Genomic DNA, 14,849 nt, shown 5'->3' on the forward strand with positions numbered 1-14,849 from the left:
GAAATGACGTCAAGTGGGAAACTGACTTTTCTTTAGGTACATGACAGAAATAGCATCCCCTCTGAAATGAACAGGGACTCCATGGCTCTGCATTCAAGACAGGGATGTTCACCAAGTTCTTATTGATGATTCTTGAAACATTTGCAGTTCTTTCAAGTGTTCAAAGCACTTAGCACACTATCTACACAGAACCCTTGCAACTTCTCTGTAAGTCAAGTCAATCTTAGCATGCCCATTTTTCAGATGGGAGAACTGAGGCTCAGAGACGGTGGCTTGTCTAAGGTCACCCCCACAGTTCATGGCAGAAGGGAGTCAAGGCAGGGACTCCCTAATTCACACCTTAATCTTTTATCTCACATCACATGGCAGACCATGCTGGACATGCCAGGTAAAACTGAGAGCAGGTGCTCTCAGCCTCCTTGAAACCACCATTCATGTTTCAGTTACATATTTAATGTTATGTTATAGCTCATCCTTCCAGGTAGTTTATAAAAAGCAAGAAAGTGGTTAGGCTGCCCCGAACCCCCTGTGTGAAATATCTGTCTTAGGATTCTTGACAGCGCATCATAGAGTTGGAAGCGACCCAAGGGGTCCTCTAGACCAACCCCTGCAATACAGTAACCCCAACTAAAGCGTTCGCGACAGGCCCCCCCCCAACCTAAGAACCTCCAAGGAAGGAGAGCCCACCACCTTCTGAGGGACTCCTTTCCATGTTCTGCAGTGTGGGCCTTTGGTCTGTTTCCCCCAGGCAAACTATGAGCAGTCAGCCAAGAACAAACTCAATTATCTTTTGTGGTTTGGTTAGAGCGATGCAGAAAATGGATAGTTCTATCTTTTAAATTGACAGTTATTACATCGTTTATATGAATGTCTTTCTTTTTCTATGAATTGTGTTAATGCATTTATTGTTGCAATCCCAAGATAAAGGTCCACACACACACACACACCACTTGAAAAAAATAATGAAATAACTTTTTTATTTTATTTTATTTTTTTATTTTTTTAAAAAAATTATTAGTTTTCCAAACATGTAATAAAGACAAACAACAAAACAAAACAAAACATACACACAAATAAACATGTATAATTTCATAGACTCATTCTCCTTCACCTTGTTTCCCGGACTTCCCCATACCTCCCTTTTTCTGCATCCTTATTTTTCCCTTTTAACAGCAACCCTTCATTTCATTATTAATTCGTCTTCATTATAGCTCCCTTAAATTTATGATATACAGCTGCAATTCTCTATTTCTTAACACCATAACATCTCAGCACTCTTCGATTTTACAACAGTTTTTAAGGTATACTTTGAATTTCTTCCAATCTTCTTCCACTGTCTCTTTCCCCTGGTCACGGATTCTGCCGGTCATCTCAGCCATTCCCATGTAGTCAATCACCTTCGCTTGCCATTCTTCCAGAGTGGGTAGCTGCTGCGTCTTCCAATACTTTGCCAGAAGAATCCTTGCTGCTGTGGTAGCATACATGAAAAAAGTTCTGTCCTTCCTTGGCACCAATTGGCCCACCATGCCCAGGAGAAAAGCCTCTGGTTTTTTAAGAAATGTCCATTTAAGGACCTTTTTGATTTCATTATAGATCATTTCCCAGTAGGCCTTAATCCTCGGGCAGGTCCACCAAAGGTGATAGAAAGTACCTTCAGTTTCATTACATTTCCAACATTTATTATTGGGCAAGTGGTAAATTTTTGCAAGTTTGACTGGGGTCATATACCATCTATAGATCATTTTCATTATATTTTCTCTCAAAACATTACAGGCCGTGAATCTAACACCAGTATTCCACAGCCTTTCCCAGTCATCAAACATAATGTCATGACCTATGTCTTGTGCCCATTTAATCATAGCTGATTTTACTGTTTCATCTTGTGTATTCCATTTCAGCAGCAAATTATACATTCTTGACAAGTTCTTAGTATTGGGTTCTAACAATTCTGTTTCTAATTTCGACCTCTCCATCTGAAAACCTATTTTCCTGTCCTGTTTGAATACCTCGTTTATCTGAAGGTAGTGCAACCAATCTCGTACTTTAGACTTTAATTTATCATAACTCTGTAATTTGACCCTTTCACCATCTTGCTCTAAGATTTCACCGTATTTTGGCCATTTGGACTCCATATTAAGTTTTTTCGTCTCTTTGGCTTCCATTGGTGATAGCCACCTGGGAGTTTTACTTTCCAGTAGATCTTTATATCTTATCCAAACATTATATAGTGCTTTCCTAACAATATGGTTTTTAAAACCTTTGTGTATTTTTACCTTGTCATACCATATATATGCATGCCAACCGAATCTATTGTCATACCCTTCCAGATCCAAAATGTCTGTATTCTCAAGAAGTAGCCATTGTTTCAGCCAGCAAAACGCTGCCGATTCATAGTAGAGTCTCAGGTCCGGCAGGGCAAACCCCCCTCTTTCTTTTGCATCAGTTAAGATCTTAAAGTTTATTCTGGGCTTTTTGCCCTGCCAGACAAATTTTGATATGTCTTTTTGCCACTTCTTGAAACAGTCCATTTTATCTAAGATCTGAAGTGTCTGAAACAAAAACAACATTCTAGGCAATACATTCATCTTGATGACAGCAATTCGGCCTAACAAGGAAAGTCTCAACCGTGACCATATTTCTAGATCTTTCTTCACCTCTGTCCAGCATTTGTCATAATTGTCTTTAAATAAATTCACATTTTTAGAAGTCAAGTTCACACCCAGGTACTTCACTTTTTTTGTTATTACTAAACCTGTTTCCCTCTGAAATTTCTCTTTTTCTGCCATTGTTAAATTTTTCTCCAACACTTTAGTTTTCTGCTTGTTCAATTTAAATCCTGCTACTTGACCAAATATCTCAATTAGTTCTAGTACTCTTTTAGTACTAGTATCTGGCTGTTGCAAAGTCAATACAAGATCATCTGCAAATGCCCTTAGTTTGTAGTTTCTCGCTCCGACCTGAACTCCTTTAACCAATTGGTCCCCTCTAATCATGTTTAGCAAAACCTCCAGGACTGTTATAAAAAGTAAAGGGGATATTGGGCACCCCTGTCGTGTGCCCTTTTCTATAGGTATTTCTTCCGTAACCACATTGTTCACAATCAACTTTGCTTTTTGCTTAGAATATATAGCACCTATACCGTTTTCAAAACCTTGGCCTACCCACATCCCTTGGAGATTCTTCTTCATAAAGGTCCAACAAATATTATCAAAGGCTTTCTCCGCATCCACAAAAATCAAAACCGCCTTTCTATTAATGTTCACTTCCAGCAATTCCAAAATGTCTATAATGTTCCTCACATTGTCCGACATATGTCTCCCTGGGAGAAAGCCTGTTTGATCCTTATGAATCTCCCCTATCAGCACTCTTTTCAATCTTTTTGCTAAAATGTCTGCAAAAATTTTGTAATCCACATTAAGTAGTGATATAGGGCGGTAGTTTTTGACCTGGCTCTTTTCAGTCTCTGTTTTCGGTATAAGTGAAATAAAAGCTTCTTTCCACGATTCAGGTGCCTTTTTCCCTTCTAAAATTTCATTACAAACCTCCTTCAGTGGTTGTATTATCCATTCCTTCAATGCCTTGTAATATCTAGCCGTTAAGCCATCTGGTCCTGGAGATTTTCCCAACTGCATATTCTGAATGGCACCCTCTATTTCTTGTCCTGTTATTTTCTCATTCAAAATCATTCTACTTTGATCTGAGATCTTTGGTAGTCCATACTTCTTAATAAATTCTTCTATTTCCTGCACATCAACTGGCCCTTGTGCATATAATTTCCTAAAGAAACTTTGAAAGCAATTACTTATCTCATTTGGTTTGTGGATGATTTTCCCATCCATTTCCAAACTTGTCACAGTGTTCAGTTTTTGTCTCTTTTTCAATTGCCATGACAGAAGTTTCCCACATTTGTCTGCCGATTCAAATGTTCTTTGTCTCATTTGCTTTATTTTCCATTCTATCTCTTGATTCATCAATTCCATATATTGCGTCTGATGGTACTTTATTTCTCTCAAAATCTCATGAGACTTTGGTTTAGACCTCAATTTCTTTTCACCTTCTTTTATCTTTTCCAAAAAATTTTCTTTCCTCTCATTTTGCTTTTTCCTCTTCATGGAATTTTGTTGTATTAGGAAACCTCGCATCACGGCCTTGCTTGCGTCCCATATTATTCTTTTCTCCACATCTGTTCTCAAGTTTATCTCAAAGTAGTCTTTCAAAGCTTTTTGGGCCTTCTTATAAATCTCCTCATCTCTGAATAGGGCGTCATTATTTTAAAAAGATATATGTAACTTTACTATAGCCAAAACCAATAAAACCTAGGAAGTGCCATTCGCACCTGTCACCTTCAATGCAAAGACCCCATCCTGGTTCCTCAGACCTGATCGGCTATATGATCCATCTTTTTCTTCACTATTCCTCACATTTATGGGGAAAGTGGGCAGGGGAAGTATCAGGAGAAGCCCATTTAAAAATTGGTCAGGCTGGTGGACGTTAGGAAGAAGATCTGCTCTGCAGTCCTCTCACCACGTTATGGAAAGTTTGTCAAGCAATTTCTTTTTACAGACACACATTTGTACAGCAGCCTTTGGAGATTAAGTGTGATGTTGGATGTTGCCAATGCTGCTATTAGTCTTTTTTGTTGTTGTTAAATGTAAGGGGTTTTTCTAGTTTCTTATTGTCTTGATTAGCCTTTATGTATTTTACTCACTGCTGTTGTCTAAACGATTCCCAGAATATAATTTTAAAGATAAGTAAGAGTTTCCTTTATGCTGCCATCTGCTGCACCTTTTCCAGTTCTTATGATTCCCTTTTTGTGGTGTCCAGGATCAGGCCAGACTGAACTTCTGTCTTCCCATTGGGCTTTTTTCCCTGGTCTGTGGTGCAATTCTGCCCTGCTCTTTTAAGTTTACATAAGTTTCTCTAGTTTAAGCAGAGAAGTCATGTCTCCCCTCCAACACAAAGGCTGAGGGAAGACCCCCAATTTTGCAGGGAAGCCGGCCCACTGGAGTTCACACTCAGGCAGCCCCCACCTCCCTCCACTGACACCAGAACCCATTTACCTTCTCGCGCCCAAAGGTTGTTGCAGCCATTTTCTGAGCTATTTGTGTTCGTGCATTTCCCACTCTTACACCTTTCTCTTACATAAAAGGGGTGGAGATTTTGTATTACTCAAAGGGATATTTCCCCCTCATGTGCCGGGAGCCTTTGGCTTCACACCACCCCTGTGTCTTATGGAGATTTGGCACAGAAAAGCCAGCCGTCCTGGGCTGGGGGCTTCCTAAGAGTCTGCAGGATCAGGCCAAGAGCCCATCTAGCCCAGCATGCTGCTCTCACGGAACAGAGGCCTCTGGGAAATAAGGGGAAATAAGGCATGGAAGGAAGGGCTGCAGTGGCCTGGTCTTTTGAGAAGTGGATCCCATCTCTCCCGAATTTTACCTTGGAAAATGGCTGGGGAAACCGAGCCAGATGGGCAGGGTATAAATAATAAATTATTATTATTTTTAAATGTACCTTTTCGCAGCTGAAGTTCATATTCCACAGTGTCTGGAAGAGAAAAGGGAACAGAGATTTAGCATCACACTTTCATTCAGATAACAAACCTGGAAAGAACAATAGGAGCTCATGAGATTGTATTGTGTACTACAAGTCCCATCATCCATAACCATTGGCCATGCCAGCTGAAGATATTGGGAATTGCAGTTAAAGCTATCTGAAGCTCTCCATACTGGCTATCCCTGCATAACCCTGGCAGGCGTGATGTCAAGGTTCAGGCCTGCCCAAATCTGGGAGGAGGAGCAGGACCCCCAGAAGATCTCCCCATGAACAACAAGGTCCAGAAATCTCTGTTCCAGGATGGGAGACCTCAACCCCAGTCTCCTCTGCTCCTGGCTGGCTCTGTGACAGTCGCCCTCCCTCCTGCACCCCTTACATCAATCTCAGGGCCAAAGGAACAGGAGAAATGCCCCAAAAGTGAGATGTGTGAAAGCACCCAAAGCCTGAAAAAGAATAAATAAATAAAACCTCCATTTTCCTGGCAGTGCTAATAATTTGGAGTCTATCATTAACACTTCCAAACATCCAGCTCACAATCTGATGAGCCCATCTTTACTACCTCTGAATTTCTTCATGACACTTTCCAGGAAGGGATTAATATCGCAGAAGTCCCAGATCCTCCACTTCAGAGCAGGAGGAAAAGCCACAGGAGGATCCTCTAAGTTCTCCTTCTCCTGAGACCTGGGAGGAGAAGAACAAAGTCAAGCCACCATCCTTCCAATTCAAGGAGCTTTCTGACAGAGCAGGTGTCTCATCCTGACAAGAAAGGCATCATGGATGTATCATGAAGACTTGGGAGCTGGGTTTTTCCAGTGGCAAAAATGAGCATCTAGATGGTGTGTGGATCTAGAGCAGGGGTCGGCAAGCTTACCGGACGATGGTCCGATCCACGATCTGTCTGTTGGAGGATGGGCCGGAGCGTGTGCGCACACGCGTTCTTCTGGGTTGGAGGAGTGCCAGTGCACATGCACACACGCTATTTTCAGTGCTCCTCTGACCCGGATGTGCACCGGAAATGGCATGTATGCATGCGCACAGGCACTTCTCCGCCCCACACGCATGTGAACACACTATTTCCGACGCACATCCGGGTCGGAGGAGCGCCCTTGCACATGCGCACAGGCGCCATCAACCCGGAAGTTGGTTCCCACGCCGCACCAGTAAGATCGGGCTGTGGGGGGGTGACAGGGGTCATCATGGGCCAGATAGATGAGCCCCGGGGGCAGCTACTGCCCAGGGGTCTTAGGTTGGCGACCCCTGATCTAGAGAGAACCTAACAAGCTGAAGGAAAACCGACACACACCTTCTTATGAAATATACTGAAGAAATCTTGGAATATGAGACTGAAAGGGAAAGAACCTGATATATGGAAATTATTTTTTTGAAGAAAATCGAACTATACTGGGTCCTTACGCAGAGATTTTAGGACTACACCCGTTTTAGTCAAGCAGTTCACATGATTAATGAGCAACATAAAATAGAACTGGGTTGCGCCTTTCTGAAACATAAGGAAGTTCAGAATGCTTTAGAATGGGTTTTACAATTGACATTATAAAGGGTTAGGCACCTGGTTAAGCACTGTGAAAACAGGATTCTGGACTTGATGGGCCATGGCCTGATCCAGCAGGGCCCTTTCTCACATTTTTATGTCTGAGGAAGAACCTGCAGAAGCCTGAAATACACTGGATATTTAAATCTAAGTTACAGTGAATATATTTACAAGCCCCTTTGGGGTGTCCCCCCTTTTTGTATCAATTGCAGAGTAAATGAATCCATCATGGAGAAGGGCCTTCAGAAATATGCAATGGAAATGGCTTCCTGTCAGTGATTGTAGATGGAACCAACAGATACAAATGACAACAAAAACATGTCCCTGTTTTTGACTGTGATTTTGTGAAATTTGAACTGTTAAACAGGAACTTTCCCAGAATCAGAGTAAGGCAGGGGTTTCCAGTTGCTTACCTCTGTAAGAAGTTTCCAATATCCTGGAAGGAAAGGAAAGGAAAGGAAAGGGGAAGAAAGATGTCAGTGGACCCAGTTCTACACAGAGCACTGTGATCAGATTGTTGTTGTTGTTGTCAATCTTGTATACCACCCTATACCTGCAGGTCTCTGTGCTGTTCACAAGATAAAATCACAATACGAAAACATAAAATACATAATAAAAACAAAACAAGAGCAACCAAATAATCGAAACTGTCTTCAGAGGCAGCCTCGTGTACAACCCCTAAGCCATGTACCCACTCCGTCAGAGGAAGCGTAACCCCATCAAAAGCAGCCCATCTCCCACCCATCTAGGGGTCCTTCCACTAATAGTTCCTCAGTCTTATCTGGATTGAGCTGCAGTTTGTTGGCTCTCATCCAGTCCATTGTGGAGACAAGACACTGGTCCAGCACTTCCACTGCCTCAGCTGAAGGTGTAAAGGAGAATCACCAGCGTATTGCAGAAAACGGGCTCCAAACATCAGGATGACCCCAATCAGTTAACAATACTAAGCAGCTGAGTTCCCCTTGCAGGGAAACAGAGGGGGGCAGAGTGCTGCTGGTTGTTTAGGCTTCAGAGACCTCTGGTTGGCCAATGGGAGAACACGATGCTACAATGAAGGGGCCTGTGGTTGATCTAGCAGGGCCCCTTCTGCGACCCCAGGACTGACGCCTTTCACCCTTCATGTACTGTTTTCATTCCAGCAACATTTTTATGTGACTAAGAAAAGTCTGTAGTCTGAAGCAGCACGCTCCACCCTCTCACATCAGGATGAGGCCTCACCTGCAGGAGTTCAGTCGCTGGTTCCTGAAGCTTCTCCTCCATCTTCCGGATGAGGCTGTCAAGAGAGGAGAGTTCCCTGGAGAGTCTGGCCAGGTGCTCCTCCCTTTTGGCTGCAATCTCCTTCTCCACTTCTGCCATCTGGGCCAGAATACGTTTCTCCTGTTCTTCCAGAAACTGGTGCAGTCGCCTGAACTCAGCCACCATCTTTTCCCTCTCTGCACCTGTTTGTTTCTGCAGCAAAGAGGTTGAAAGAAGAGAACAGAGGGCCAAGATCAGGCATCTAGTCTGCTCTTGCAGGATGAAGAGGCCAGTTATCCCAATTCCCTTGTAAGGCCACTTCTGACATATTCAGCAGAGAAAGAACTCCGTAAAAACTTACAAGCCCACCCCCTCCTTTAAATGGTCTTTCATGCTTTGTGGGAGATCAGACCATTAAAAAATAAACCTCTTTCTGTATTTCATATTCATTGCCCCCCCATATTGATTCTAGACTATAGCACTTTTCATCTTAAAGCAGTAACAATGGTGCTTACAAGCAGGTCTTGGCTTTCCTTTTCTGTGTCTGCTTTAAATATGAGAATTTTCTCTCTCTCCTTCCTCACATTGTCTAGGCAGCTGCTGATCTGATCCTGAAAAGAAAACAAAATCCAAGTTGGGCTGCGTTACACATTAACAGGCAAGCTGAATCGTATGTTTGCTCCCTGCCCCACATCCCTGGGTCTTATCAGAGCTGAGAAACATGGGGGTTTTTCTACTTGTCCCCCACACTGAACACACCTCCAACATCTCCCCCCTTCTTTTTATTTAATTAATCCTCGATGTTTAATCTTTCCTCCCAGGGGAGTTACTGCAGCCTGCATTCAGGCGGTGCACTTTAATCCCTCAAAAAGAAAAATGTTGATTGTATAAAGTTTTAGAAGTTTAGTCTTATCAGGCTGCACAAGATCTCTTCCTGGAGGATTCCTTTTGGGCTGCAAGAGGAGAGAATACATTACAACATTTTATTTTTATTTTTTATTTTGCAAGCCCCTCTTGTCTGAAGCTATTCCACCCCCCAAGAAAGAACCGCTACCTTTTCCTACCTTGTACTCCTGGGACGCCTCCTCTAGAGGAACCACCTCGTGGCTTTTGTGCTCCTTGGATACATGACACACCACACAGATGGGGCTTTGGTCCTCCTTGCAGAAGAGCTTCAGGGGCTCCTGGTGCTTCTCGCAGACCCTCCCCTTTCCTTCTCCCTCCTCTTTCTCCTGCGGATGGTTGAATTTCTTGGCTATTTCCACAAAATTTGCCAGCTGCTGGTTTCGTGTGATGCTGCTTTGCTCCACTGTTTCTCTGCACTGAGGGCAAGAAGCCTCTCCCTCGGAATTCTCCCAATACTGGATCAGGCAGGTTCGGCAGAAGTTGTGCCCACATTCATGAATGATCACTAGATCCCTGAAATAATCCAGGCAAATGGAGCAAGTGGCTCCCTCGCGGAGATCCCGGACGGGACCCCGAGTGGCAGCCATGGCGGAGTAGCCAGGAAGGGAGGGAGGAAGAGAGATGGTTTCGTTTTCTCTCTTTTCCGTCAGCAAATGGGCGTGTTTCCTTTCCAGGAAATTCAGCTGCGATCACTCAGGATCTCTGTTGCCTTGGAGATGGGTGGAGCTCCGAGCCGCTTTGATATGGTGGAAATATATAGTTTTATATATTTTATTTTATATGTTTTATTTTAAATGGAATGCTCATTCTTGGTGGCTGCTCTTTTAAGGAACCATTTCCCTGCGAGAGCTTTGTGGAGTTTATTGTTGTTGTTGTTTAACTATCAGCATGTCAGACTCAGACTACTTTGCAAGCTGATGAATGAATTTCCGCCCCCTCCCCGCCTTCCTCCATTCACACTCATCTATCTAGTTAGCAGCCCCCACATACAGAGGAGAAACAGCCCAGCCCTCCATCCCGGTGCCAGTTTTTAGTGAGTCGTTCTGACAGAATTGTCGCGTCTGATAATGTGCAATAACCTCTGGACTCAGCTAAATGGTATCCAGATATTTGCCAGTCACTGCAGGGCACCTATTAACGGAGGGTACTTTCAATTAAACCTGTTTTCTCCATGAATGCAGCCCTTTGTCATGTATATGACATGTATATGAACCATGTGACTGAAATAGTAAGGGAGAGCAATCCTGAAGCCATTTTGACTCTCCCAATGACCTCAAATATTTCTCTGCAGTAAGGGAGGCAAATAGGGAAAGCCTTACCATTGACTTTTTGCTTGCAAATCCTGTTTTAAGGGCATATTTGTGTATGAATAGGGCGAGCCTGTGACCCGGATTCAGGAACTAAAGTATTAAACATCACAGAAGAATGGCCTGGCTGCCCTTTCTGGTTTCCAACTTCAGGCTTCAAGGGGGGTGGGCTGATGTAATCTCAAACAAAATCCCTGTTTCCTCTTCATCCTCCCCTCTAAACTAATGAATCTTCCTGCAGTCCAGTGGAATTTTTAAGCTGCTCTTCAGGTCCAGCTTCCTCCATTTTCCCCCCATCCACTGATCCCATCTCCAGTCAGTCCATCCTCTCAGAAAAATTAACATTAACTATTATGTACTGAGTTGAATAGGATTCAAAATGCTGCCGTCTGATTGGTCCTAGTAAAGGGAGATGGGAAAAGGTTTCTCTCAATATTTTCTGTGCTTAGAACTCTGTACCTAAGAAAGGTTGCTCTCAAATACTATCTGCAGTAAATTCCTGTGCTAATCCTGTGCTAATCTTACTTCTGCAAATTTTGGCCAGACAGTTAGCACACCGCCAGTGACTGCTTGCAAAATTTGGCTGGCAGGTCAAAAGTTCGTTTCCTGCCTAGCCAGCTAGCAAGAAACCGCTGCTGTTAGCAATAACTAACCAGACCTGCTAAATTTGGCTGGCGGGTCAAAAGTGCAGATTTAACCAGGCCTGCTAAAGAGGCCCCTTTTCCTGTCTTATGCTTACTAATGCAAAGATGAGAAAAGACACGTGTACGAAGGAGAGGGGAAGGAATGTTTAGCAAGCAATAAAATGTGTTTAGCAAGCAATATAGATGTGCCATGTAAGGGAATAATTTGAGAAGGTATGGGAGGGGGGAAGAGTGCTCAGAGAGTATAAGAAAGTTTGCTGAAGTGTCTTGCTTTACAGCCAGTATATTTTCAGGAGCTATCCAGCTGGTTGTCTCTGTGTACAGATTGAAATCTGTGCACAGATTTCAATAAACTTTTTCTCCAAAGAAGATTTTGCTTTCCTGGTACTTTTGTTCCCTCCAAGGTCCGGGGATGGCGTGGCTGATGGATCCCTAGGTAAATAAGGCTTCATTTCTTTGGGGGCTCGTCCGGGATAAGCCCTCTCCCCAATACGGACCGGAGGGCCAGGCTCAACCAAGGTGAACAGCTCAGCAGCGTTTGCAGGCTCCCGTGCGCACCCCACCTGTTTCGTGGGGGGAGCCAGCCACACTGTCCTGCAGTGGAGACATCTTGTTGAGGGAGAAAAACAAAGAGGACGGCGCCGAGGGGACAGGTCCGCAGCGGAAAACGGTAAGCCCAAGGGAAAGGGCGTGGGCCCCCAAGGAAAAGGGGGGCGAGGTCTGATCAGCCTCACCTGGTTGTGCAGTAGAGTGCCAGCCACCAGGAATAAGGGGATTGGTTGTGCAGTAGAGTGCCAGCCACCAGGAATAAGGGGATTGGTTGCGCAGTAGAGTGCCAGCCACCAGGAATAAAGGGGACTGGTTGTGCAGGAGAGTGCCACCAGCAAAAATTTGGAACAGAAGAAGGAGGGAAAATTATTTTGGTGTGTTTAGTGTGTTACATGTTGAAATTATATTGGTGTGTTTTGTATGTTGTATGTTGCATGTCAAGATACTCTAGTGGCTGAATTGTCAAGTGTGGGCCAGGGCTTAGTGTCCCCTTGGCCGAGCGATTGTAGGTCTGTTGTGTGTGAAGTATCTGGAAGAAATGGGTTCTGGCCAAAGTAAAAGTACCCCTTTGAAATGCTTTTGGGGATTCAAGCTGATGAGAGGGGAGGATGAGGACATTGTGTAAATTAGATTGGCCCACCCCAAAATAACAAATTGGCCGTCCATCAGGACCCTTGATTTGCAACTCATTAATCCATTATATCAGAACATTTTGAATGTCCACCCTGATCAAATCCCCTACATTTCCACATGGAAGACCAATGTGGAACAGAACCCCCCCCCCCGGCTGAAGTCATGCTGCCAAAAAGTCTCAGGCAGCCGTATCTGCTCAGTCAGGAAGACAGGAGGACAACCCCCCAGTCCTCCAGGATTCAGAGAGGGAAGAAGATAAAAGTTTTGATGCCCCACCACCTCATGCCCCGGCAACAGCCCTGGCACCACCCCCGCCACAGGGAACAGATGGCCCAGCCCCCAATCCCGTGGACAATGCATTGGTAGACCTGGGCGAGGATGGAGAAAGGGAGGAACGAGAAGAGGATGGTGAGGATGAGGAATTTGTAAAAAGATTAGTTAAGTTGATAGGTGATAATAAGAACAGGCAGAACGTTTGAGAAAGTATGTGGAACCTTATGCAGGAGAAGTGGACGTCAGTCCCCATATGTTAAAAACAGCGGGATGTGTAGGGGAACAGAGAAGAAAGTGGCAGAAAGAGTGGGGAAGGCAGTGAAAAGAGTGACCCTCCATAGGGCACATGAAACACAGGAGGAGGGCGCGGCCAGAGTGATGCCTCTCCATAGAGTGTATGACCCTCCAGCCCCCACGGGACCTAACGGGGTGGTGCCCAATAGAACTTATACAGTTCAACATGTCCCCTCCTCTAGTGCAGATGTTTGTAATTGGAGGAACCAAAACCCTTCATTTGAGGAAAACCCAGCAAAAATAATTAAGCTGTTTGAGGGAATTTTTAAAAACATACAACCCCACTTTTTATGATGTGCAATATTTGATGGATGCCCTGCTAGCTACAGAGGAGGATAGGCGAATTCATGCTGAAGCCCGAGCACACATGAGAGCGCAGGGGGCAGGAGATCAAGCTGTTGCAACAGGATATCCTGAAACTACACTGAATTGGGATTATCAGACCATTGAAGGGTAAAATACCCTCACCACTTATCGCCAGAATGTCTTAAATGGCATGAGGAGGGCAGCCAGAAAACCCACCAACTTTGTGAAGGCCAGAGAAATAGTGCAAGGAACAGAGGAGGCCCCTGGAGCCTACTTAAAGAAGCTGAAGGAAGCCTACCGCCAGTATATCCATGCCCCTATCATAAAAACTGCCTTTGTAGCCCAAGCAGCGCCCGATATTTGCCGAAAAATCTAGATGGGCCACACCCTGAAATGGATGTTAGAAAATAGCCCAAACCACTTATAATCAGAGAGAGGAAGAGGCCCAGAAGAAAAAAGGAGAAGTACCAGGCAAAGAAGTTGATGGCCCTGAAGACGGGAGGTTCACCGTTAGAAGAAGAAGAGGAGGGCGAGGCCGCTTAGGAAAGAGTCAGCGTGCCATCTGCCGAAAGGCACCTATTTCCTCTCCCAGGCTAAAATGAGGAAATGTCAGATGCTACTACATCTGCGTTAAAAATTCCAAGTCACCACAGCCCTCAACCCAGCTGCCCTATTACCGGTAGGAGTAGGTGAGGAGCCCACGCATGATTGCATTGAAGTAATGGATGAGGTGTATTCTAGCAGGCCTGACCTTAAAGATGAAGCAGACCCCCAGTGGCCATCATGGTTTATGGATGGAAGCAGCTTCATTGAGGCTGGACACCGGAAGGCAGGTTATGCAGTGGTAGCCCTGGAAGACCAGGTGATCGAAGCAAAGTCACTCCCGCCTGGAACATCGGCCCAGCTGGCAGAGCTAACTGCGCTTACCAGAGCCCTGAGCCTGGCAAAGGGACAGAAGATAAACTTTTATACAGATTCTAAGTATGCATTCCTGACTTTACATGCCCATGGAGCCTTATGGAAAGAAAGAGGTTTGCTTACCTCCAGAGGAAGCCAGGTGGCCCACCCACAAGCCTTGTTGAACCTTCTGGATGCTGTATGGGAGCCCGAGGCAGTGGCAGTTATCCATTGTTATGGACACAAGACTGGACCAGGAGAAGTGGCCAGAGGAAACCGATTGGCAGACAGAGTGGCCAAGGAAGCAGCCCAAGAACTGGCCCCCGCCTCGGTTATTGGAGCACTGGTCCCAGAAGAAATTTTAAGCACCACTGACAAGCCAGCTTATACGAAGCAGGAAAGGGACACTGCAGACGCTCAGGAGCTGACATTGTCCAAAGAAGGATGGTACCTTACCCCTGATGACAGGATATGGATTCCAGAGTCCCTTTCTCGGCAGGTTACTCAGAGATACCATGATTCAACCCACATAGGACCAGATGCTACAACCAAGCAGCTGGAGAAATGCTTCTATATAGCCCACCTCTACCAACTGGCAGCCCAGATTTCCAGGAAATGCCTGCTGTGTCAAAAGAATAATCCCAGAGCCGGACCACTGGCTCCCCCAGGGATTCAGCATAGTGGAACTGCACCTATGGAAGA

The 14,849-nt window shown here is 44.8% G+C and overlaps 1 protein-coding gene across 1 annotated transcript in view; it reads right to left on the minus strand.

Annotated features, from left to right (window-relative positions):
* Nucleotides 1-14,849, minus strand: part of LOC308465276 (uncharacterized protein) — a 32,919-nt gene that overhangs the window by 1,860 nt on the left and 16,210 nt on the right. The window contains exons 8-13 of the mRNA XM_080985078.1: nucleotides 9,403-9,910; nucleotides 8,854-8,949; nucleotides 8,321-8,551; nucleotides 7,516-7,538; nucleotides 6,113-6,234; nucleotides 5,512-5,544 (exon numbers count right to left, since the gene is read on the minus strand). Of these exons, the coding sequence (XP_080841204.1) occupies nucleotides 5,512-5,544; nucleotides 6,113-6,234; nucleotides 7,516-7,538; nucleotides 8,321-8,551; nucleotides 8,854-8,949; nucleotides 9,403-9,910 (1,013 nt within the window). The remainder of the gene's footprint in view (nucleotides 1-5,511; nucleotides 5,545-6,112; nucleotides 6,235-7,515; nucleotides 7,539-8,320; nucleotides 8,552-8,853; nucleotides 8,950-9,402; nucleotides 9,911-14,849) is intronic.

The sequence above is a fragment of the Podarcis pityusensis genome (genome assembly GCF_964106645.2).
Source record: "Podarcis pityusensis genome assembly, chromosome: 2".
Classification (NCBI taxonomy): Eukaryota; Metazoa; Chordata; class Lepidosauria; order Squamata; family Lacertidae; genus Podarcis; species Podarcis pityusensis.